This window comes from Heterodontus francisci, chromosome 9, assembly GCF_036365525.1.
Source record: "Heterodontus francisci isolate sHetFra1 chromosome 9, sHetFra1.hap1, whole genome shotgun sequence".
In the NCBI taxonomy this organism is placed as follows: Eukaryota; Metazoa; Chordata; class Chondrichthyes; order Heterodontiformes; family Heterodontidae; genus Heterodontus; species Heterodontus francisci.
The window spans coordinates 37,644,593-37,671,987 of NC_090379.1; the positions used below are offsets into that span (position 1 = coordinate 37,644,593).

At 42.1% G+C, this 27,395-nt stretch overlaps 1 protein-coding gene across 14 annotated transcripts in view; it reads right to left on the reverse strand.

Moving 5' to 3' along the window:
- Positions 1 to 19,395: 19,395 nt before the first annotated feature.
- lrrc9 (leucine rich repeat containing 9) overlaps positions 19,396 to 27,395 on the reverse strand; it is a 306,547-nt gene continuing 298,547 nt past the window's right edge. For all 14 annotated transcript variants that reach the window (XM_068038808.1, XM_068038817.1, XM_068038818.1 and 11 more), the window contains 2 exons: positions 22,716 to 22,887; positions 19,396 to 20,496 (listed from right to left, as the gene is read on the reverse strand). In XM_068038808.1, coding sequence (XP_067894909.1) covers positions 20,457 to 20,496; positions 22,716 to 22,887 — 212 coding nt within the window. In that variant the 3' untranslated portion in view covers positions 19,396 to 20,456. The remainder of the gene's footprint in view (positions 20,497 to 22,715; positions 22,888 to 27,395) is intronic.

Consider the following 27,395-nt stretch of genomic DNA (forward strand, 5'->3'; position numbering starts at 1 on the left):
TAACTAATCATAGCAATCAATTTCTATCAATTAGTCTACAACTGACCCAGACATGAGATGCGGAGAGTCCCTTTGGTGGACAGCTTTGGGTACCATAGATCTAAAATCACCTGCTGCTGCCAAGCATGCTACATTTAGTTTTGTAATATCTCATATTATTCCTACATTGTAGCCCGAAATATTATGTTCAGAAATACATTTATTTAATTTGTATTTGAATAAATTATCACTATTTACTGCTACCATCTCTTAAGGAAGCCCATTACATAGATTTACCAGTCACTCTCAAATATCCTTTCCACAGTTTAGTTTTGAAACAACCCATTCATCACAGGCTGTGCCATCTGGTTTTACTTTTCTGGACAATGTGAAATAGCTTATCATGGGCTACATTATATAATCCCTTTGGAATCTTAATAACAGCAATCACTTTTCAATCTTTTTTTCAGTGACAATATTTACATAATTTACATAAACACTTGTCATAATCCAAATCCTCCATCCCTTCAAGTATTCTGGTTGTTCGCTTCTGTGTCTTTTCAGTAGCTGCAATATCCTTTTTATGATACAGTGATCAGAACTGTACACACTATTCTTAAGTGCAGTCATTCCAATGATTTATAAAGTGGCAGGATTATTCCACTATTTTGGTTCAATATTGACCATTTAATGCAATCCAGCATCAGATTTGCCTTCAATTACTTACAGGTTAGTTACTGGTTGATATCTTCTGGCTGTTGCTACGATTCTACAAGTGTTTGGTGCTTCCTAAAAACAATGCCTAGGCTACGCAGCAAACAAAGAAAGGTAACCTTTCGGCTTGGCATTGGCCTTCACAGCCATCAGCAAAGATGCACTAAGAGAAACCCTACCTAAATGGATTGTTTGCTGCATGTCCATCATCTTTCGTAGATGGAAGGATGCCAGCCAGTAGAGGGTGCTTTCTATAGTTTCAAGTTGCAAATGTCTACCGGGAGTGGTGTGGCAAGTGCTGAAGGACATTTCGCTGACAGACTTCTGCACAAACCAGTTGCTTCCAGATATGTGTGCACAGTAGTCATTCTCCTTGGAATGTGGCATGATTTGAAGAATGAGCAGAAGGTGCACAGAGAAGGACAAACTACTGAAAGTATATAAGTGAGTTTTCCTTTTTTTTGAGTCTTACTCTTAACTCTTGTCCCAACAAGACTATAACCAATATGGCAACAGGATACTTGGTGTAGTAATTCAGGAAAACTTTATTAAGAAATAATGAGTTATACTTAACAAAATTCAGGTAGTGACTTTACAGCTCTCATGGTTGTGCTGTCCAGTCGAGTTTTGGTCACTGGCGATGCAACGACCTTCTCAGTCTATCTGGTCTAATGGTTCTTTGTTCTCTCCATGTCACATGCTGGAGTTCTTATAATTCTTTGGTTTCACATCTGGGAATCGTCTTGTTCTCTGCGTATTGAGGCATTGCAGACTCTGATTTTTAACCCTCTTTGACCATCAGACTACCTTGTGTTTGGCCTGATAGTTGGCTCAGATCTTGTGATGTCAGTAGCTAGCCTATTTTAATTGGGACTTGAGGTGATAGGATATTGGCCAGCAGCTGTGAAGAGCTCTATTCACTTTAGTTATCATCCCTTAGTGTTGATACAGACAATATGAAGGTTGTACAAAAACTGATTCTTTGTTAGCTAGGCTGCTGGAGGTTGTCAGAGTTCACAATTATTTTGTGCTGACACAGGCAATACATCATCATTATACATTTTACATCTACATTATTAAAACTACATTCAAGCTACATAATCAAGGCATACACAATATAATACATATAGAACTCTTATAACTCAATCAAGGTTTTAGAATTAATTGTGACTGATTTTTTTAATACATTGGTATAAAACTGACTTTTTAAAATTCTTTTACAGGATGTGGGCATCACTGTCTAGGCCAACATTTATTGCCCATCCCTAATTGTCCTTGAGAAGATGGTGGTGAGCCTTTAACCAATGCATTAGTATCAGATTCAAGAATAAAGCAAAGCTAATGTTAACAACCCCAAAACTACCTACAACTGGGAGGGGCAGGAGGAGAAAGGGGAGAACAGCTCTCAGCAGAAGGCTAAATCCACACAGGCTGTTCAGGAAGCAAGCCTCCAACCCAGACCTCAGAGAGGAACAGTCTGTGAGATATCTGTGCTTCCATAAAGATTGAAATCTGCCAACAGTTGCAGCCATAACTGTGAAGGTGACCATGGTGATGAACCTTTATACGTTTGGCTCCTTCCGAGCTAGAGATGGAGATATTTGCAACGTCTTGCAGTTTGCTATCCACTGTTGCATAAGGGAGCTCACTGACACGCCATATTCATTGACAGCTGACTACATTTCATTTTCTCTTGCCAGAAAAACACAGCAGAGCAAACACAGAGCATCACTAGGATTACAGGCTTCTCCATGGTGCAGGATGCCACTGACTGCACACACATCGCTTTGCGAGTGCTACATGCCAACTTTGCCCTATACTTCAACCGATAATGTATAGCTGTTTTGTTATGCAGAAAACCATGCAAGTCAATGCCCAGTATCCTGGCAGCAATCACGACTGCTTCATTCTGTGATAGTGCACTGTGCCAGATGCAGCCACCTAGGCCAACCAAAGACCTCTGATGAAAGGTCATCAACCTGAAACAGTAACTCTTTCTTTCGCCACAGATGCTGCCAGATCTGCTGTGTATTTCCAGAATTTTCTGTTTTTATTCCAAAGGGTGGCTACTGGGTAACAAGGGCTATCCACTAACTGTATGACTGATGATTCTGATGCGCAACTAATGCACGTGTGCACAGCACACATATAATGAAAGACAAGTATATGACAGAACAAACCATTGGCCTACTGAAACAATGCTTCTGCTGCCTGGACCACTCTGTAGGATCCCTGCTGTAGTTGGCAGAGTGTGGGTGTCAAGATTCATCGTGGTCTGCTGCATGGTGCACAATCTCGTCATGAGGGCACAGCGCTTGCCATGAGCTAAATGGCAAGCCACTCAGGTGGAGGAGCAGCAACAACAATTTATATAGTGCCTTTAATGTAATAAAATATCTCAAGGCACTTTACAGAAGCATAATGAAACATAATATGACACTAAGCCACATAAGGAGATATTAGGATGACCAAAAGCTTGGTCAAAGGTAGGTTCTAAGGAGCGTCTTAAAAGAGGAAAGCAAGGTAGAGAGGCAGAGAGGTGTAGGGATGGTATTCCAAAGCTTAGGGTCTTGGCAACTGAATGCACAGCCACCAATGGTGGAGCGATTATAAATCAGAGATGCACAAGAGGTCAGAATTAGAGGAGCGCAGATATCTCAGAGGGTTGTGAGGCTGGAGGAGATTACAGGGATAGGAAGCAAGAGGGAGAGAGGAGGCAGGCTGGGCTGTCTGTGAAGAACTCATGCAAGTGTGTTATGATGCCTGTGGAGATCAACAAACCAAAAGAATCAAATTTACTGAACAACCCCAATAAAAAAAAACATGGATAAGATTTCACTTTAGAACATTTACTTTAACAAGCAAACCAAAATCAACATAAGTTAAACATGAATTAACAGACAAATCACAGTCAATAAATATGTTTATTACAAATTACACATTAACTAGCTATCAGAGACAACAAAGATAGATCTCATGCATTTACTGGGTAGACCACTGAGCATTTATGGCACCAATTACAGCCACAATATTCTTCAAAGTTCTGAACTTCCTCAGGTATATCTCCAGCTCCTTTCTTCCAAGATGCAGATTCTCATCCAACAGCACGGGTACGGTCTTCACCAACATGGAGCAGGGATGTCTTGCTGCAATTATACAGGGCCTTGGTGAGGCCCCACCTGGAATATTGTGTGCAGTTTTGGTCTCCTTATCTGAGGAAGGATGTTCTTGCTATAGAGGGAGTGTAGCGAATGTTTACCAGACTGAGTCCTGGGATGGCGGGACTGATGTATGAGGAGAGATTGAGTCGGTTAGGATTATATTCGCTGGAGTTCAGAAGAGTGAGGGGGGATCTCATAGAAACCTATAAAATTCTAACAGGACTTGACAGGGTAGATGCAGGAGGGATGTTCCTGCTGGTGGTGGAATCCAGAACCAGGGGTCATAGTCTAAGGATATGGGGTAAACCATTCAGGACTGAGATGAGGAGAAATTTCTTCACCCAGAGAGTGGTGAGCCTGTAGAATTCACTACCACAGAAAGCAGTTGAGGGCAAAACATTGTATGTTTTCAAGAAGGAGTTAGATGTAGCTCTTGGGGCGAAAGGGATCAAAGGATATGGGGCGAAAGTGGGAACAGGTTACTGAGTTGGATGATCAGCCATGATCATAATGAATGGCGGAGCAGGCTAGATGGGCCGAATGGCCTACTCCTGCTCCTATTTTCTATGTTTCTCCAGAACCTCCTCAGCTCTGCTCACAACATTAGTATTACCTTAAGTCACAGAAACAGCAGCAATGCCTGGATCCAGCCTTCACTTTCTTTGGCCTCCTTGCACTGTGTGATCTGAGCTTGAATGGCTCTCTGTCCTTTTAATCTGGTTCCAACCAGTTTCTGTTACTCCAGAAACCTGAAATTTTAGTTTCAGTTTCTGTTTCCCCAGAAACCAAAAGTTATAGTTTCCCTTTCAGTTAGGGGCTGTCTAAAAAAAAAAAACAAGCTTTGAAACCAGGGTCAGTGCAGCCAAAAGAACATTTGACAAGTTATCTGATCAAACAACAGCTCGCACACGCTCCCCCACTGGTCCTGTAAATGTGGATTCCATCACAAGTGTGATAGCAGTAACCACAACCCCAATTCCCTGTTGACCAACCATCCCACACCTTGGGGGGAATTTTATGCTCTCCCCCACGGCAGGTTTGGAGGCGGGGACAGCATACAATCGATTGGGATAGTAGCAGGGGAGTTGGGTGGGGTGGAGTTCCCACCACCATCCTGCCTCGACAAAAGTTTAGTCTGGGGTGGGAAGGCCGGTGAACAGTCTTCCTGCCCTGCCACCAATTGAGGCCCTTAACTAGGCAATTAAACCCCAAGTAAGGGCCTCATCCCGCCACTGCCACAATTAGCTGTGCGGCGGGTGGCCCTGTTGCTGCACGGGATGCACGGCACAAGAAACCTTGCGGGCTGCTTCCCGACTCCGGTGGGGGGGTAGGGTGGGGCAGGGAGTCCCTTCATTAAAAGGCACAGTGCCTGAACGAGGGACCTGCCCTTGCTAGGGACCCCCTACATCCCCCTCCCCCGTGACTCCCACCCCGTGAGACCCCTCCCATCCTGAAGTACCTATGGCCTGGTTCAGTGCCACTTCTGGGTCGCCATGGTGGTGCTGCTCAGTCTAATAACCGCTGGCCTCTGATTGGCTGACAGCTCTCCAAGGGCGGGACTTCTGGCGATGAGAGTCCTTGATCCTGTGGAAGGCCCGCTGCTGTCCACTTAAGTGCCTGATTGGCAATAGATTCGGCAGGCCTTTCGGAGAAGAGGCGCCGCAGGAATCCCTGCGCCACTTTTTCTGGACATGGAGACCCTGTCTCAAGCATAAATTACCGGTCCCTTATCTTCTCTCTGTACTGAAAATCACATCGTTCACATGCCCACAATGCAAAAATAAAAGCCTTTAGAAAATAAACATTTCAAAGCGAATTTAAAAATAAAATCATTCCATATTATAAAATAAAATAAATATTGCATACAAAGGTCAACCAATTACTCTTGTGCATTCCCATCGTCCCTGTCTTCTGTCCTCGTGCGCCTGTGCAGTGCTTTCCCAATGGCTGGTAGAAGGCTGTTGACTTTCAGTGGGGGAGTCTTGGAGGAGAGCCTTGAGCAGCTCTGGGCGGAGAAAAATGGGCTGCAGACTGCACCATCTCTGCATAGGCATCAGCAGTTTGGGCTGGCTGGCCTACAGGCAACAGCAAGGGCACCGGTGGGATGGCCAGTGTGGGAGGATGAATGGTGCTTTCCTGAGAAAGGACAGCAGGATTGCGTTCCGTGAAACCACTGCCACTCTCCTGGGTGGCACCTCAGGAGGAAAGATTGCTGGGCTGCTGTGAAACCCTGAAAGCCCCTTTGCACACTGTAATCCACAAACATAATTGCAGCAGTCTGACTTTGCGTGACAGCAATATGAGTTTCCACTTGTAGGGGTTAGGACTTGATACAACTATACCAATTGGCAAGTTGCTTTACTTTATTGAGAAACACAAGGGACAAATCCAAGTAGCACACTATTATAGATTCAGGCAGCGATTTATAGAACAACCTGAACTATATACTTCCCATGATGCAACTGGACGTCACAGCATACTGTCTTTGTTCAGTCTTCTGTCTTTCTCTGTATTCTTCTTCTCCTGTCTTGAGTCTTCGCTCCGTCATTGGTTATCGTGGACTCTCCTCTATTATCCCTCGGTGGTCAGAGCACCTATCAGGGATAGCCCTGTCCGTTTCTAATCCAATTATTGTCATCTGCATGTATTCTCTCCCCGTGACTCAAGTCATGTACATTCTAACAAACTTGTGACCCCTTTTGTTCTCCAGTTTCTTATCTTATAATGTGTCTCACCAAGTGGTTACACAACTTCAATTTCTGTTTACACTGTGGTTTTAACCTAATCAACTACTCGCTGTGGTTTCAACCTATCAACTGTCTTGGCGCTAACAATACTTTGGCAACCTCAGCATTATTCTCTTGCAGCTTCTAGCTTGACATTTCTCCCATAATTTCATTACTTAGCATATCTAAGCATATAGCAAAGCACACATTCTTACACACTGGAGCACTCAGATTTCTGGTGGAAGCTGATTGCACTGCAATGCAAGTTAAGACATCAGCCATCAGTCTCTGCATTGCGTTTTAGTTTACAAGCATGCCGACTAAGTTGGGCACCATTTGTATATTGGAAAGGATGGACTCCAAGATCTACGCTAAGCCCTGTGTCAATTTGGTGCCAGACTGCTCCATGCCCCTTGACATTGACTGCAGCAGGCTTTCTGCTGGGCTTCCCAATGCACCAAGCATTTTGTTGTGCCATTTTGTTGTGCCTTATAGATACTGCCCCACTGAGGTGCTTATCTGAGTCCTCTGCAGTAGAACTCTTGTGTGGCCTCACTTTCCAGTGAGCTGGCACCTACACTATCCTGTTCCCAGCCTTGTGCTTGGTATCTCACCACATGCAGATCCCACCTCAATGCTATCCTCTACTGCCAGTGTCAGTATCTGAGCTGGTAGCTGCAAGTGTGAAGTCAAGTGACTAGGCAAGGTGCTTTGTCTTCATCACCACTATCTTCTCGCTGTTCCGGCACTGCCCGGCCAGTAAGAGGTGTATGTTTACACCATCTGCAGCTAGTAAATCAAAGGAGAGTGTGTGATGAGGAGGTGGGATGTGGGAAGGAGGAGAAGGTATGAGGATATCATATCTTCAATGGTTTCAGTGCCTCAGCTGGCCACGACCTCAGCAATGGGCATTCCTATAATGGCCAGCACTGTCTCTTCCATGGAAATCAGGCTGTGCAAGGGCACCAGTCCCCCTGTGGTTAGCTCCTGCTGCCTCTGGTTGTGCACCATCTTATCCTGTGAGAGAGAGGGAAATGTGTCAGTGAATGTAATATTTGGATAATGTGGCACTGTGTGCTACCAGTGAGATGTGGGTATGAGGCTTGCAGTAGAGCTAAGTGCGAGGGTGCAGTGTGACATATGAATGTCAGGTACAAGTGAATTGAGCAGTGCCTGAGGCTAGTGGTGTGGTGGGTATATATGGCATTTGAAGATGCATTCACTGACCTTGACCACTCGTGAGCTCATTGAACTGCATGCGGCACTATATCCAGATTCTCAGGCTTAATTCCTAGCATTAACCTCCATGGCTATCTGCTCCCACTACCTTCTGAGCATGTGTCTGGAGGACCTCCTGACCCCTGTGGATACAGGACATCTCATCTCGTTTCCACTTTCTCCATCAAGGTCTCCAGTGCAGCATCCAAAAAGCTTGGAGTCCAGTCTCACCCATGTTATGTCACTTTTCTCTCTTCCCCAGGTCAGAATCAGTTGTAGTTCGACCTCCAGCACCTGCTCCAGCCACAATGCACATGCCCTTTAAGAGATTGGCTTTAATTGGCGCAGGCCAGTTTTAACTAGTGCTAGTTTTGCTTGATTTTGGGTCCCCTGCTGGGGTGTGCAGCCTCTCTGCTGCTGGCTGCACACAGCAATCATTAGATGTTAATCATTAGAGAGCCCGAAGCTGGTGTGCTGTTTGCATCACACTGAACAGGTGTGTATTAACTATGCATTGCAAACACCAGCCACATTTTAGGGAGTTGTTGAATTTGCCCCCTATAGTGTTTTAGTGAGTTAAACCTCCAGCAATGCCCTTGCGCACACTTAAATATCCAAAGCTTTGACTGTTGCCAATGTATAAGTAAGTTCTCTGGACTTAAGTAGAGCATGCCTCTGTGTCTGGCAAACAAAAACTCTACCTGTATAGATTTCTCATTAGTTTAGATTAGAAACTCTTCCACATGATGATGGCTTGGATTTTTCAGTAGCAATGACGACAAAACTGTCAACGTTCGCCATCATTACTCTCTGAAACTGACAGCAACTCATGGAATCTGCACATGCATAGCTAAACGTGGTTCTGTGTTTCTCCATAGGGTTAACAATTGAAGTCTCCATAGATGGAAATCAATTAGAAATCACTGAACTGGCGAGAACTTCCATTTTTATGCTGTAATATTGTTGTTTAAAACCCTAAAAAGCTTACGCCTTGTTAATGAGGTGTAACTGGGTTTTTAAACAATGTAATAAATCATAACTACTGCTAAAGAACTCGCTGGCTCTGGAAAACCAATTTTATATTTATGTAATGTCAAATTTTATCATTACAATTTTTAAAAATCCATAATTTTTAAATATATATATGTTAAAGTTTGTTTATGATAGTTCAACTTCCAATGCATATTGTCACAATCATCTAGCTCATGGGTATCTTTTTTATTCGTTTATGGGGCATGGGCATTGCTGGCTAGGCCAGGAATTATTGCCCATCCCTAATTGGCCTTGAGAAGGTGATGGCGAGTTGCCATTTTGAACTGCTGCAGTCCTTTGGGGTGTAGGTACGCCCACAGTGCTGTTAGGAAGGGAGTTCCAGGATTTTGATCCAGCAACAGTGAAGGAATGGCATTATAGTTCCAAGTCAGGTTGGTGTGTGGCTTGGAGGGGAACTGCTGCCCTTGTTCTTCTAGGTGGTAGAGGTCGAGAGTTTGGAAGGTGCTGTCAAAGGAGCCTTGGTGAGTTGCTGCAATGCATCTTGTAGATGGTACACACTGCTGCCACAGTGCATTGGTGGTGAGGGAGTGAATGTTGAAGGTGGTAGATGGGGTGCCAAACAAGCGGATTGCTTTGTGCTGGATGGTGTCGAGCTTCTTGAGTGTTGTTGGAGCTGCACCCATCCAGACAAGAGTATTTCATCACACTTCTGACTTGTGCCTTGTAGATGGTGGACAGGAATTGGGGAGACAGGAGGTGAGTTACTTGCCGCAGAATTCCCAGCCTCTGACCTGTTCTTGTAGCCACAGTATTTATGTGGCTTGTCCAGTTCAGTTTCTGGTCAATGGTAACCCCCAGGATGTTGATAGTGGGGGAATTCAGTGATGGTAATACCATTGAACATCAAGGGGAGATGGTTAGATTCTCTCTTGTTTGAGATGGTCATTGCCTGGCACTTGTGTGGCGTGAATGTCACTTATATTAATGATGTATTAATATTTTAGAGGTCACTTTTAGTTTTGGGGAAATTAAATGTGTAGGTGTAAGATAATTGTAATTCTGGAATTTGAAAGGTTGCAGGACCACCCAAGAAATTTACATTTCAAAGATCTTTCCATGTGTATTTACAGAGATAAGGTCAGAGGGTTTGAAAGAGAAAAGGAAGCCAGACAATATGAACTGGCTAAAGAAAAGCTTAGGTGACAGGATGAAGGAGAAGCTACCTCAGGGTTAGTTCAATTGATGAGGCCAACTCTCACTCTTGAGTTTTGATTTGACCAAGAATCTTCGCCTGGTGCATAAATTCACTGAGGACTGGATATTTAATTGAGTTTGAAAAGGTTGCTACAAAGTTACGTTAGCCAAAGGACACATGGACTCCTATTTTGCAAGTGTGAGAGAAGTAATTATCATGGAAGAATTTAGGAACTACCTATTAGGACACACCTAGAGGACGTAAAGTTTCTAATATAAGAGAAGCAGCTGTTTGGTTCATATTTATGATTTATCCCATAAACAGCTAGGGGGCAGCAGATCTCCATTTGTAAACCCACAAGGAAACTGGAGAAACAGAAAATTTGGGAGTGGAAAAGATTCTGGCTTTAGGGAGAAGACGGAAGCTATTCCGGTCAATAAAACCTATAGCATGGTGGATAAAAGTGATGCAAGGCTACCAGCATGCATTCATTGCAGTAAGTCAGGGCATATAAAAGCGAATTGTTGGAAGCTGAAAGGTAAATCAGTAGCGGTAATAAGGATGCCTAAAGAGTCTTTAGAAGTTTTTTTGTTTAAAACATGAAATCTTGTGGCCCCATTCATTCAGTAATAACTGGTCTCTAATGGGATTGTATCAAAATTGGGGGCTCTTGACGGGAGTTCAAATTCACATACTAAGACAGGTACATTGGGATTTGCTAAAGTTTAAGCAAAAAGATTTCACGGTGACTTTTACTGTACTGAGGGAGCAGACTGTGAGATTCTGCTTCCTTGAAACAACTTCCTCATCCCAACATGGACTCACCATTCTCTACCGCCGCATCCATTTCAGACTCCCCATTACCCCATCCTCTTGGCCAGCATCCAGCAATTAAAGCCACCAATAGAAACATTCACCAGCTATCTTTATAAAACAACAGATTCAATTATATAAACAGAAATGAACTATTCACTTTTGTGCATTCCCTTAGTGCCTGTCTTACGGATGCCTTTGCCTGTCTTAATGCTCCTAAGCAATGCTACCCCATCGGCTGCAGCACGGCTGGTTGAAGGCTGCTGATTTTCATTGGGGAAGAAGGCAAATGGCCGCACAGGCTGACCTGGAGCAGCTCTGGGCTTTGAGGGCCTGGCATTGGACCACACCACCTAGCATAAGCGGCAGCAGTCTGGGTTGGGTGGTTGACAGGCAACGATGAGGGTACTGGAGGAGTGGCAGTAGTGAGAGCATAAATGCTGTCATCCTGAGACAGGACCACCCGGTTCATGCTCCACAGAGCCACTGCCACTTCCACAAGGTGGTACCACTGCAATCCTAGTAATCTGCTCCAGATTGCTGGACTGCTGCTCCTTTGAGCACTGAGATCCGCGGCCATGATGACAGCAGTGAGTTCCCCCATACCAGCAAGTATGGATCTTATGGTGTTCACCTGAGCTTCCACTGCAGCACTGAGATGTTGGGAAACTTTTCCTATGCTGTAGTGGAAGTGGAGATCATGGTCACCAGATGCTTTATCATGCTTGCATCCGCCAGTTTTCTCATGGAGTTGGCCATCACTTCTATGGTGGAAAGGATGAGCTCCAAGCTCCACATGCCCTCTGCCACACTGGAGCCAGATTCCTCTACGCTCCTAGACAGTGACAGGAGGCTGTCTGGCAGGTCTGCCAATGCGTCAAGCCTTTCAGTGTGCATCATCATCAGCCTTCTCCTGTAGGCTGCTCCATCGAAGTCCTCATTTGAGTCTCCTGCAACATAACTCGTCTGTGACCTTAGCCTCTGGGGAACTGGTACATGAGGTACCCTTTTCCCTGGCCTGGCTATAGACGACTGATGCCCAGTCACTCAACATGTGCTGATCCCCACTTTATACTAGCCTAAAGTTCATGGCATGCTAGTATTTGAGTTGGTGGCTGAGACTGTGAGGCGAAGTGACCATGCCACCTCATCATTGTCATGGGATTGCCCTCCCTCTTCCTCCTGTATATGCTCAGGCTATCCAGGTGACCGTCATTGGGTATCTGAAAGAACACAGAAGGGGAGGGTTGGGATGAGGGGCAGGTTGGTGAGCAGAAAAGCAGGAGCTCCATCTGCAGTTTCCACTTCGTGCCATATCTCAGGATGAGGGTGAAGAGGCAGTTGAGAAAGGAGCAAAAAGCAGCCACTTATCAGCATCCTGGATAGCCTCTGTGGTGCCAGATGCCATGGGATCTGTTGCTGCTGGCCCAATATTTTGGAGAACCATCTCATCAAGGGGGCTGATAGGATGAAGGTGTTCCAGCCTTCTGCCACTCCTCCGGCTCTCCCTTCTATTGTGAGCAACCTTCTCCTGCAAGAGAGAGAACATAATGTCAGTAATTGTGCAAAGTGTTGGTGAGTGTCCTGGGCTTTATTAATAGGGGAATAGAGTACAAGAGCAAGAAAGTTACATTGAATTTGTATAAGACACTAGTTCAGCCTCAGCTGGAGTATTACATCCCATTCTGGGCGCCGCAGTTTAGTAAAGACGTGAGGGCATTGGAGAGAGTACAGAAAAGATTCACGAGAATGGTTCCAGTGATGAGGAATTTCAGTAAGTAAGATAGATTGGAGATGTTAGAACTGTTTTCCTTGGAGGAGAAGCTGAGACGCGATTTGATAGAGGTATTCAAAATCATGAGAGGTCTGGACAGAGTAGGTAGAGAGAAACAGTTCCCGCTTGTGAAAGGATCGAGAACCAGAGCACACAGATTTAAAGTATTTGGTAAGAGAAGCAAAAGTGACATGAGGAAAAACTTTTTCACGCTGTGAGTGGTTAAGGTCTGGAATGCACTGCCTGAGAATGTGGTGGACGCAGGTTCAATTGAAGCATTCAAAAGGGAATTAGACAGTTATATGAAAAGGAAGAATGTGCAGGGTTATGGTGAGAAGGCAGGGGAACGGAACTGAGGGAATTGCTCTTTCGGAGAGCCAACGCAGACATGATGGGCCGAATGACCTCCTTCTGCACTGTAATGATTCTGTGAACCTTTTCTACACCATCTCTGAAGCCTTCACATACTTCTTAAAGTGTGGTGCTCAGAATTGGACACAATGCTCCAGTTGAGGTGAACCAGAGTTTCATAAAGGTTCATCATAACTTCCTTGCTTTTGTACTCTATGCCTGTATTTATAAAGCCCAGGATCCTGTATGCCTGTTTCGCCACTTTCTCAACCTGCCCTGACACCTTCAAAGATTTGTGCACATACACCCCCAGGTCTCTCTGTTCCTGCACTTCCTTTTGGAATGGTACCTTTTCATTCATATTGCCTCTCTTTGTTCTTCCTACTAAAATGTACCACTTCACACTTCTTTGCATGAAATCTCATTTGTCATGTGTTCACCCATTATCTTTGTCCTCCTTAAATCTATCACTATCCTTCTCACAGTTTACAATACTTCCAAGTTTTGCTTCATCTGCAGATTTTGAAATTGTGCCCTGTACACTCAAATCTAGATGATTAATATATATCAAGAAAAGCAGTGGCCCTCGTATCAACCCCTGGGGAACTCCACTGCATACCTTCCTCCAGTCCAGAAAACTACTGTTCATTACTACTGTCTGTTTCCTGTCACTCAGCCAATTTCTTATCCATGCTGCCGTTTTCCCTTTTATTCCATGGGCTTCAACTTTTGGAAGTTCATATACACCACATCAACTGCATTACCCTCATCATTCGTCTCTGTTGTCTCATCAAAAATCTCAATCAGGTTAGTTAAACATGATTTGACTTTAACAAATCCGTGCTGGCTTCCCCTAATTAATCTGCATTTGTCCAAGTGACTGTTAATTTTGTCCCGGACTATCGACTCTAAAAGCTTTCCCACCACTGATGTTGAACTTACTGGCCTGTCGCTGCTAGGTTTATCCTTTTTGAACAAGGGTGTAACATTTGCAATTCTCCAGTCCTCTGGCACCACCCCGGTATCTAAGGAGGATTAGAAGATTATGGATAGTACCTCTGCAATTTCCGTCTTTACTTCCCTCAGCTTCCTTGGATGTAACCCACCCGGTCCTGGTGACTTATCAACTTTAAGTACAGCCAGCCTTCTAATACCTCCTCTTTATCAATTTTTAGCCCATCCAGTGTCTCTACTACCTCCTCTTTCACAATGACTTCGCTAGCATCTTCTTCCTTGTTAAAGACAGATATGAAGTGCTCATTTAGTACCTCAGCCATGCCCTTTGCCTCCATCTGTAGATCCCCTTTTTGATCCCCAATCGGCCCCACCCTTCATCTTCCTTTCCTTTTACTATTTATGCTCATAGACAACTTTTGGATTTCTGCTTATGTCAGCTGCCAGTCTCTTCTCATACTCACTCTTAGCCTTTCTGATTTTCTTTTTCACTTCCCTTCTGAACTTTATTGAGCCTGGTTCTCATTTGTATTATGAACCTGACATCTGTCATACACCCCCCTTTTCTGTATCATCTTACTGTCTATCTCTCTCATTATCCAGGGAGCTCTGGCTTGGTTACCCTACCTTTCTCCCTTCTGGGAATATACCTAAACTGTACTCGAACCATCTCCTCTTTAAAGGCAACCCATTGTTCTGTTACAGTTTTGCCTGCCAATTTTTCATTACAGTTTACCTGGGACAGCTCTGCTCTCACCCCACTGAAATTGGCCCTCCACCAATTTAGTATTTTTACTTTAGATTGCTCCTTGTCCTTTTCCATAGCTAACCTAAACCTTATGACATTATGATCACTGATGCCTTAAAGTTCCCCGACTGACACTTGATCCACATGACCCACCTCATTCCCCAAAACTAGATTGTTATGACCAGGTGAGGAGGGGGGTCTCAGGCTCTCCTCTTGCCCCTTCCTCTTATTTGACAACAACAGGGTTTATTCCCTCCTCCCCATCCTAATTCTATCTGTATAAGCCTCTATTCCCTTCTCTCTCATAAACTGATCTAACCTTCTCTTAAATGCATCTATACTATTTATCTCAACCAATTTTTGAAGTAACAAATTCCACATTCTCACTGATTAAAAAAAAACATTTCTTCTGAATTCCCTTTTTGATTTCTTAGTGACTATCTTGAATGGATGGCCTCTAGTTTTGCTCTTACCCACAAGTGAAAACACTTTCTCTTGTGCCTACTCTGTCAAAACCTTTCATAGTATTCCATAAAATTTTAGGTCACCCCTCAACCTTCTATTTTCAAGAGAAAAGAGATTCAGCTTGTTCATCCCTTCCTGCTAGATATAATCTCACATTTCTTTTATCACCCTTGTAAATCTTTCTTGCACCCTCTCCACTGCCTTATATCCTGTTTATAATATGGCAACTAGAACTGTACACAGTGCTCCAAGTGTGGTCTAACCAAGGTTCATTACAAGTTTAGCATAACTTCTATACTTTTCAATTATATCCCTCTAGAAATTCACCCTCATGTTTGGTTTGCTATTTTTTATGACTTTATTAACCTGTGTTGCTATTTTGAGTGATTTGTGTATTTGTACTTGCAGATCACTTTCTCCTCCACCTTATTTAAAATCTTTCCAAGTAATATGCGACTTCCTTATTTTCATACCAAAATGGTAACACGTGTTGAAAATAATTTTGACAATTATATGCCCATTCTGCAAGTTTATAATGTTGTCTTGCAATTTGATGCAGTCCTCCTCAATATTGACTTACCCCTCCCCACCAATTTGATGTCATCTGCAAATTTAGAAATTGTGTTTCTGATTATAAAATCTAAATTGTTAACATGAATTGTGAATAACAGTGGTCCCAACACTGATCTTTGTGGGACCCCACTTCCTACCATCAGCCATTCTGAATACTTTCTGCTTTCTGTCTTGCAGCCAGCTAGCTATCCATTCTGCTACTTGTCCCCTGACTCCGCATTGTCTAACCTTATCCATTAGTCTATTATGTGGTACCTCAGTGAAGGCCTTTTGGAAATCAAGATAAGTTACATCTACTGCATTGCCCTTTTGTCTACTCCCTTCTTCAAAGAATTCAATGAGGTTTGTCAAGCAAGACTTTTCTTTTTGAAATCCATGCTGACTATTCATTATTATATTTTTGGTTTCAAGATATTTACCCATTTTCTCCTTTAGTAGAGATTCCATTATTTTTTTCTACAACCGATGTTAAGCTGACTAGTCTATAAGAGCATTTACATGTTCTATCTCCCTCCTTAAATTATAGGTATACCATTAGCTATCCACCAGTCCTCTGGCACTGCACTTCAGATACTGTCATTATTTGCACTGGAGCGGAGAAGGTTAAGAACAAATTTAATGTGCTTTTTTAAAAAATTCAAAGGATTTTGATAGTCAATAGGGAAAGAACATTTCATCTAGTTGGGAGTCAGTGATTCTGGTCATCAATTGAAAATCATCATTGAATGATGAGATTGTTTAAGAGAAATTTCTTTACGCAGCTGTTGAATTTAGTTATAGGGCTATGGGGAGAGGATGGTGTAGCAGGATTAATTTTGGATTACTCTGGGAAAGATGAGGGCCAAATAGCAGCCTTGTGTAAGCTAGAAGCTTCTGTGTTTCTATAGAGCTGATTCTTTTGGTTTTTGAAATAGTTAACAATTTATCATAATTTGAAGATCATAAATATATTAGCAAAAACTAAAACGTTAATAGCTGTTAAAAAGTCTCATATGAACTAGAAAAAAATGAAATAATTTGAAAAAACTGATTTGTAATTTGTAGAAAATACCTTAGCTAAATTTCTTAAGAGAGTTGACAGGCTCAAAGTATAGTTACACTTGAATTAGTGATTATTTTAATCACTTCCAAACCAGAACACACTCAATGAAGCAAATTCTTCAAATATATAAATGAATCATCTCCAATATGATGAACGAAGGGGAAAAAAGGACTCCTTGGTGTTAATATTTTCAATGAAACTTGCATCATCTTTGAAAGATACCCCTTGCAAGAAGAAGAAAAAATTGTGTCCAGTATTAAAGAAGCAAGGATTTTCTTCAATTAGTACAACAACCAGGCTTTAAAGGTCACTGGAACTATGAATTCTATTGCGTAGAGAAAATGGGCACGGCCTGTCACTTTCCATCCCATTAAGTTACAGTATAAGCCAATTGTGTTAGGCATACTGGAAACCTCAAAAAGCCACTGCTGCAATGCATGTTGGTGTCATTTCAAACAGCACCATTAATATTTCATCCCTTTTATGCAAATAACAATTTTACCAACATTGATGCTTATTGGGTAAGGCATAAAGAGAAATTATGTTCATTTTATGTCAAACAAATAAATTATTGGTGCAAAATGTATTAATATTTTTGGCAATAAATTATAGGTATGTTACAAATGCCAAAATTAAAATTGAAATAGAGAATTCAAAATCTCTTGATCAAATGAAAATAGTGAATTTATTCTTTTAAAATACATAAGTATTTTTGTATTATGATACTTCTGAATCTTTGCTTTCACTTGTGCCATTTCTAGTAGAATCCTTTGAATCAACAATGTATTATGCATGAATTTCTACTGGTAGTTTTAAAAAATATATTGTGTACATTGGTCTTTATTTACTGAAGGTTAATAAAATCATAATCTGCACTATTAATTGAAAAATGCATCTTTAAAAAGCCAGAGTATCATATTAATGACAAAACATATGACATTCATTGTGGTTACACTTACTGAATTTTTGAATATAATTAATTTGAGTTAATCGAGGTGAAGTGATGTTCATGCTGAGGAATAGAAAGGAATAGCTAATCTTGGCTAAGCCTGGTTGATTGTGGTGATAGAAAATAACCTGGCCACACCCATCTTCAAAATTCTATCGTTTAATATTGAATAATGTCTTAATAAATAATTCAACAGAAACCTATGTGCAGTAAATAGGTAAAACTGCAAATACAGTAAATCAGAAAGAAAAACAGAAAATGCTTGAAATTCGCAACAGATGAGCTATATATATAAACAGAAAAGATAGGTTGTGACATTTAGTTTAGTAATACAGCACTGAAACAGGCCCTTCGGTCCACCGAGTCTGTGCCGACCATCAACCACCCATTCATACTAATCCTACACTAATTCCATATTCCTACCACATCTCCACCTATCCCTATATTTCCCTACCGCCTACACTAGGGGCAATTTATAATGGCCAATTAACCTATCAACCAGCAAGTCTTTGGCATGTGGGAGGAAACCGGAGCACCCGGAGGAAACCCACGCATACACAGGGAGAACTTGCAAACTCCACACAGGCAGTACCCAGAATTGAATCCGGGTCGCTGGAGCTGTGGGGCTGCGGTGCTAACCACTGCGCCGCCCCGGGTATCTACTCCTCTGATGAAGGGATATACACCCAAAACACCATAACCTGTCTTTTTACTTTATGGTTAATAACTGACTTGCTGTGTATTTACAGATTTTTCTGCTTTTATTTCATATGAAGATAGTTTACTATTGTGCGTGACATGTTACATTAACTGATTTAAATATTAATATTTGTTGCATTTTACAGTTTGACTCTTTTATAATTGCATTTAAAATACTGCAATTTTCTCCTTGGGCTTAAATAACTGCAATAGTGCAATTTTATATAGAATATGAGACAGGGTTCATATGATCAAAAAAACTCAGTGCTTCGAGTTAACTGCTGTTCAGTGCATGAACTCTACAAAATTAACTGAATATCCTGCATAGAGTGATGGAAACACAAGCACCATTAACAATAATGAAAACAAGATTTTACCAGGGTTTTAACTAATGGATGGTGAAATGGTCTAGTACTACGTTGTTGAAACATTTTATTGATTGCAAATGCATTCATTCCAAATATATTTTGTAACTAAATGATACTGAAAGATAGTGCTGTGCTTTTAAATGATTTTCCATCTGCACGTTAGATGCTGCATAGTGATTTAAAAAAAACTTCAAATAAAAATAGATGAAATTCAGCAAGACTCACCATGTTCTGGTGTATATATACTACTAAATTATATTTCCAGTGATAGCCATCTATACTGTTTGTATTTCAAGGTGGAATTTTGAAAAAAAACAAATTACGGAACTGAGATATTAGGAATGCCACTGGGTGTAGGTAATACAATGCAAATATGACCCAGTGAAATAACATGGCACACTTGACTGGACCATGAGGACATCTTGTGGCATTCTTTGAAATTACAATATTCAAAGTATGTAATTTAGTTCTAAAGTTGAAAAAATGCAACAGGATTTAAAGGACATTAGACTGTTTCAGTTTTGTACTGAAGTTCAATTACGTTTACTGTTACTTTGGAACAACTTGCAACAGAAATACAAATTTGGGATACAAAAAATATAGTATTTACAAATATGTTTTTGCAATATTTTTGAGAAATGTGAAACAAAGTTTTAAACATAGTCAAGACATGCCTAACAACATACAAAATAAATTGTGATTAAAAACTTACTGTAAAATGTCATTTTAAAAAGCAGCTCTATAAATCCATCTCTGTACATCTGAATTAAAACAGGATCACATTTACAGGGCATTTAAAATAGTACATTTGAGAATGCAAGTAAATAATTAGTTGATCAAAAACTACTACAGTTCTTCATGTAATAGATTGTACTGAGCAATGTCAGCTATTGATTAATGGTTAGGTGTTAGGAAGAATACAGAACTGTAAATGTTGCTGAAACTAGTTCAACACAAACCTTAGTTATCTATAGATAGTAACTAACAAAAGTAATGCAAATTTGCAGCATGATATAACATTTAACAGTCAATTAAAATTGTTTCAATTAAGTATGTTACACAACATTCTATGATATTGGCTCAGCATGAGTTATCGTAACGCATATAAAATGATGCAAATTGCCAGCATTTTAATTCTAGACTGAATTATAAAAGTCAATGAAGTGTACACTCCACCTAAAGTGCAATAAAATTTTCTTTGATGGATGAAAGTTATGTCAGCTAAATTCTCAGAAAAATTATCTTTTTATAGCCAGGTCTTGTTAAGTAACGTACCAATGCACACGAATGATGGCATTTATTCTTTGCAGTATTTCGATTGGCATATTCAATATATTTCAAATACCTTTACCTCTGTGATAGGGTTGTGGTATGTACGAACTTTGTTTTAATGCAAGTCCTTTAAACTTAAACAATTTGCAAAATACTCAACTCATCCAAAATGTTAAATTCAGCACAGCTGAGTGTTAAGAAGAAACTGACAAGGAACACAGGAATAAGTAAACCAGCCACCACAATTTAAATAGGTTTATGGGCAGTTTACAAAATACTACAATGTTATTTTGAAGGAGAAAATCACTAATGCCTAGAAATGTAAAAAATATTTGCAAGTAAATGCCTGAATGGATATTTCATGAACCATGTATAAAGATGATAAATGGTTGTCTAAGGTTGTTCAGCGCCTTCTTCAGAAAGGAAAATATAGCTGACCGTACTGCTTTCCCTCCAGCTCTGTCACATCTGAGATGGCTTTGAAGCACTACTGTTGTGTATCCTGGAAGAAACTTACCATCAGCAATCAGTTCACTTTTCATAAATTAAAAAATGTTCAGCTAATTAATTAATGTTCATAAATTATTGTTTATCATTAAAATAAAATAAAGCTAGAACAGGCATCTTGAATATTCACAGAATGCAAACATTTTGATTAAAGGAAAGATCTGCTTCACAACTAATTTTGCAACGACCAGCTTTAATTTGTCCATTTAAAATTAATAGTAACATGGGATTAAGTAAAAATAGAATTTTTTCTGCAAATGCTGTGCCTATTCTAATTCAATTGGCGATACTGAAGTGCCCAATAAATATGACAATGATTATATAGAAGTAAACATTGCAAAACAAACTACTTTATCAAAGATTTGAAACCTTTCTTCATCTTAATTCAAGTTTGAGAAATGTTATTTTAATTTAATTTAAAATGTCAGTTTTAATTAGAACATATTACATTATCTTTTAATTCATCATCTCTGAACTACAAGTATTGATTATGCATTATCAAATCATCAAATCAAACCAATTCCTGCAGAGAAACCAAAATAAAATAAATCATAGTGGTGCATGTTTTGCATAATCTGTGGATTATGCAATCACGCTCTGGAAGTGGTTCAAGAGTTCACCTACCTAGGCTCAACTGTCACCAGTAACCTGTCTCTCGATGCAGAAATCAACAAGCGCATGGTAAAGGCGTCCATTGCAATGTCCAAGAGGGTGCGGGAAAATGGTGCATTGACAAGGAACACAAAAGTCCGAGTGTTTCAAGCCTCTGTCCTCAGTGCCTTGCTCTACGGCAGCGAGGCCTGGACAACGTATGTCAGCCAAGAGCGACGTCTCAACTCATTCGATCTTCGCTGCCTCCGGAGAATCCTTGGCATCAGGTGGCAGGACCGTATCTCCAACGCAGAAGTCCTTGAGGCGGCCAACATCCCCAGCATATACACACTACTGAGCCAGCGGCGCTTGAGATGGCTTGGCCATGTGAGCCGCATGGAAGATGGCAGGATCCCCAAGGACACATTGTACAGCGAGCTCGTCACTGGTATCAGACCCACTGGCCGTCCATGTCTCCGCTTTAAAGACGGCTGTAAACGCGACATGGTCCTGTGACATTGACCACAAGTCGTGGGAGTCAGTTGCCAGTGATCGCCAGAACTGGTGGGCAGCCATGAAGGTGGGGCTAAAGAGTGGCGAGTCGAAGAGACTTAGCAATTGGCAAGAAAAAAGACAGAAGGGCAAGGAGAGATCCAACTTTGTTACAGCCCCAACAACCAATTTTATCTGCAGCGCCTGTGGAAGAGTCTGTCATTCTAGAATTGGCCTTTATAGCCACTCCAGGCGCTGCTCTCCAAACCACTGACCACCTCTAGGCGCTTACCCATTGTCTCTCAAGACAAGGAGGCCAAAGAAGAAGAAGAGAAGGAGGTAATATTTAATACAAAGGCACAGACATCATACTTTGCCTGGAACGTGTCTCACAGAATTATGTTATTTTGTAAATGGGCGATAATTACTAGTAAGAGACCTGAAAAATATAGTAATAATGTCTTTCAATTATATGTATGTATTCTACTTAAATTATCATTTCATATTGAATTAAAAAAACTAAATGTTTTCTACGCTCCCAAAATCGAGCATTCAAAGCAAAAAGCTACTGTTTAAATGCAAGCTCCAAGAAGAACCATTTTGCTGAACGAAAAATATTGATATACAAAATTCACTAGGTGTCGCTCTGTGAGCGTCCACAAATACTGATGTGGCTTTTGGAAATGAAGTGTGATATTCTGTATCCCTCCATAATAACACTATTAACTTAGAAAATAAAGCATTTTTTGTATATTTGAAAGAAGCATTATTCAAATGAAAAATGTTCAACATTTCTTTCAGATTAAAAATTAATTGCTTCTCAGTCATTTCCTGAGAACTTTTGTTGGAAGTTTTTTCTACGATGCACTAAATGGTAATGCAATTACCTTTTCAATTCATTTACATTTAATTTTTCAGTGGGTACCTTATTATTAGATTGACAGTTACATTTGCTTAAACAAGCAAAGCATCAGTCTGTTAAGAGTGCTCTGATGGATGGGCTGTGTTGTCCATTTACAGAATAGAAGTTGTACTCTGGTAAGATTAACTAGTCTGCAACTTGTATCCTATAAAATACATCAATTAAGAAGCAATTCTGAATATAAAATACAAACAAAATTAACTACATACCTGCTATCTTGATCTGTACTCTGCATTAAAGTTCGCATATTGCGAGAACTGCCCCTCTGCTGCTGCATATAATGTTGATAGTTTGCACCAGTTCTCATTTGTCGACAAATAATGTCTGGTTGTATGCTGCGGGTAATGGATTGGTATCCTCCCAAATGTTTTTGCTTCTTATCTGCAACATTGTTTAAATGCTTGTAAAAAGCTGAAATCTGTTTCAATGTAAATTATTACTTTAGGATATGTAAAGCTTGCAAGTTATAGTTGTGTATTTTAAAATAGTTTCTTCACATAACATGCTTTGTAATCTATATTTGTTCACCATTGTTGTGGTCATTGTTTCCCCTACTCTGGGTTTTGCAATATTTTGGCTCAGAAATTCCATGCTGTTTTCCACATTTTGTTACTGTAAAATTGACCCACGCACTTTTCTTGTGCAGCACATTTAGTCAGAAGTTGTTTCTTTTCCCCCTAGTTTTCTACCCCAAAATGAATCCCCTAAATTTTCATAATGAGATTTTGCACTTCCATCAATTCATCCAACAAGTCCCAGCCACCTAATTCTAATATACATATATATTAATATACTATATAAATAAATGGGTCCCATTGCCTAGGGATGTTTCACTATGTTGAAGGCACAATATAAATGTAAGTTGTTATTGTAATGTCCTGTTTTCAAGCTCATAATGCATTCGGTATAAGTTAGAAAGAAAAATATAGCTTGTTGTTGTTGCCAGAAATCAGCTCAGGCTGGCAGATGAATGGAATCTTTGAGCCTGAAGATTGCTGAAAGTTTGAATAGTGAAATCTGCAGCTGAAAGAAGGTCCTACCCCACGTTCCATCCAGTATCTTAGAACATTACAACACACCAAGCCTCTCTGCCTCTATATTATCATACCAATAGTAGTTACCTGATTGAATGGGCTGAATTTTACTAGCCCCTCGACGCAGGGGTCGTGGCGGGTGGATCCGTAAAATACATGCGGGAGCGGCCCGCCATGCCCGACGCCAAGAAAGGCCCGCTGCATTTTACTGGCGGTGGCGAGACCTCGGTGCAGCCCCCACAACCTTCATTTAAATAGTAAACTTAAATAAGATAAGATGCTAATCAACTTACCTGGTCCCAGCAGCCATTCAACACCGATTTTACGGCCGCCAGCCACAACTGGCGGGGAGTGGGGAGGACTGAAATTATCAGGACAGGGGTGGGGTGAGCTTGTTTATTGGCTGTGGGGATGGTGGGAAGGGGTTGAAAGGTAAATGTTAAGAGGTTGGGGGGTGGTGCGGGGGTGGGTGCAGTTTGCTAATAATGTTCCTTTTGATGATAATGCCCTGTAAACGAACATTGGGGAGGGGGGGGGGGGTGGTTGGAGCTATTGACTTAGGAGCTGTGTCAAAGAAAACAGCAGCTCCACACTAAGGGTGCAGACCACCCTGCCAGCTTAGTGCTTTGGCGGGGGTGATTGGTCACCAACCCTAGCATCAATCCCACTGCTTCTCCCATCCTGCAAAACAATGCACACCCATCCCACCCTGCCAATACATCCTGTAACAGAGGAAATGAGAGTGATAGTGAAGGTCTACAGTTGTTAAAGTCAATATTTATTGGCAAAAGAATGAGTAGAGAAGTAAGATGCTTGCTTGCTTTGAGCTTCATTGGAGCAGTGGGGAAGGCCAGAGTCAGAATAAGAGTGAGATTGTGTTTTAGAATTGCAGTGGCAAGTGGCAAGAAAAGTCAGGGTCACACGTCTGGACTGAACAGAGATTTTAACAAAGAGGTTGCCTGATCTGCGTTTGATGGCCTGGATATTGAGAAAATTGCACTGGAGCAACAAATACAGTATACTAGATTGGAGGAAGTAACAGAAGGAGTGTCTGGGGCCCTGGACAGTTGTGTGGGAGAAGGTGAATAGGTGGGCTTTGCATCTCCTGTGTTTACATGAGAAGGAGTTGGTGGTATGGCTGATTGTAGAAGGAACCAGAGTTTAACAGAGGAAATAGTCCCTTTGGACTGTGAAAAGGAGGGAAAGTGCGTTTGGATGTGACAGAAGTCAGAGTCATTTATGGCACAGAAGGCGGCCATTTGGCCCATCGAGTCCATGCTTGCTCTCCACGCAGCTATGAAGTCAGTCCCAGTCCCTGGCTCAATCCCTGTAGTCCTGCGTCTATTTTTCTCAGGTGGCCATTCAACTTCCTCTTGAAGTTATTGATTGTCTCCACTTCCACCACTCTTGTGGGCAGCAAATTCCAGATCATTATCACCAGCTGCATAAAAAAGTGCTCCTCATATTTCGCCTGCATTTTTTGTTTAAAACCTTCAATCTGTGTCTCCTAGTCCTTGTACCATTTGTTAATGGGAACAGCTTTTCCTTGTCTAACTTATCTAAGTCTGTCATAATCTTGTTGACTTCTATTAAATCTCCCCTCAATCTCCTTTGTTTTGAAAACAAACCAGCATGAAGATCCTGAAAGTCTTCAAGGAGTGAGGAAACCAGGCACCGTTGTCGATCCTCATGGCGCAGCCGCTCTTTACGCTACCGTTGTAACGGAACTGGGTGGTGACCATCCACCTCTACAACCCCCATATTCCTGTCGTGGATGTGCTCACTTTCCACACCAGGTACTTCAAGGTGGCCGGAATATTACCGAGGTCAAGGACCCATTCAGGATTTGGACCAGCAAGCAACAGGCCAAGATGACCTTGAAGGTGGCACCAATGGAGCCCTTCACCCTCCCTCCAGCTTAGCTATTGGGGGAGGTTGGGGCTACTTGGTCTACAGGGACAGCCCAGGGTTTGTTGTACCTGTGGCAAATCCGGTCATGTGCTGGCCAACTGCACCACAGTGCTTTGCAAAACTGCAAGCAGGAAGGCATTTGGACTTATTCTGCAAGCAGAATAAGTGCTGCAACCTGTATGGTGGGACAGGCCACCTCTACAAGACCTGGCTGAAACACTGCCTCAATTATGCACAGATGTTGAGAACCACGGAGAGACAAGAGGAAGGAATAGTGAACATGACTGGTGCTGCAAAGGAAACCAGCAACCTGAGCCCCAGTGAGCCCCCCAGTGAGGAAAATCTGTCTAAGGAAGAACGGAGAAGAAAGGATAGGGAACTGCAGTAAGCTGCCAAACACCAACCCTGTGCCAGGAACCTCCTCCTCAGCACACAGAATCTATGGAGCAGGAGCCAGTAGAGGGACAACTGGGAGAGTGGCAAGTGGTCAAGGAGGAAAACCACAAAGAAGGCGGCCCAACAAAAGGAACAGGCCACCACCCAAACCAGTGGCAAGAGGAGGCTAATGTCTGAGACGGACTACAGCAGCTGCTCCTCCTCGCATGAGGAAGGGCAGCAAAAACACCAGCAAAAAAGTGGCAGAATGCAAAGGAACTGGAAGAGAAAGCCCCTCCCGGCTCAAAACACTGGAAGCAATAAGGGGCCTAGTGCACCCCAAACCCAAAGCGCCGAATGCAGCGAGACGCCCAGCGCACCCCAGCTCTGGGAAACTGGGACTAGTGAAGCACCCAGTGCAAACCAGCTCCAGGAAGCTGGGAGCAGCAACGTCCTCGAGGAGGAACAGAGAGGAAAGACACCTCCAGTAGAGGACAGCCCAAACCTTGCTGCCTACAAGACCCCCCCCACTGATGTCACCCCGACAGAACAAACACCCCCCTACATCCGTGAGTGACCAGCACAATTTTCTGAGCCCAACAAATGTGCAGCAGTTTGCGAATGCTATGGGTATGCAGGAACATACTCAAGGACTGGGACTAGTAATGACACCTGGAGTGGTAAGCAACATACAGTTTTAATGGGTTTAAAGATTGCTTCCATTAAAGTGCATAACGTTAAGTCTACTACGCAATATGTTTCGACCTTGGAGTACCTTGCCAAGGTCAAAACTGGCCTGCTGTTTCTAGACCCTATAGGCAATGGTCGAGTTGGTGGTCCCATGGGCCATCGATCTCGTCAGGGTGAAATGATACCCGTTCCTCTGGCCTGGGTATTCTGCTGCACGGAGGCAACTTCACTATCTCCGAAGTTATTGAGATGGTGGTTGGTCACCGCCTCGCAGCAGGTGTAATGTACAAAAATATTCCACTCTGGATAATCAATGCGAATGCCCTGGGTCATTGCAACGAATGGTTGACAGTCCTCCAGCAGCACCCACTGCTACAGGTGACATCCAGGCCAATCATTCTAGGCGGTGACTTCAACTGCATCATCGATGCGGCTGGACGATCCAGCAGGGTCAACAGTCAAATGGACACCATGTCCAGACTCCTGGTGGAAACAGTAAAAAATGCCAAACTGCACAATGCCTTCAGCAACCCTGCAGACAGAGCACAGCATAGATACAACTGGTCAAGATCAGATGGGTCCGTCCATTCCAGGATTGACTTCCTGTTTGTGTCATGTGCATTCACGGTCAGATCCACCGATGCCAAGTCGATGTTCTTCTCTGACCAGAGCCTCCTACTGACTGACTCACCTACATGAAGGCCAGGGTGGGCAGGGGGGACATGGAAGCTGAATGTAAAACTGTTGACACCAGAGAACATTGAGGAACTCAAAAGGGATTACAGAAGTTGGAGAACTGTGAAACCCCTCTTTGAGTCCTGGACACACTGGTGGGAAGTGATCAAGGCAAACGTGAAGAGGTTCTTCATCCTCACAAGG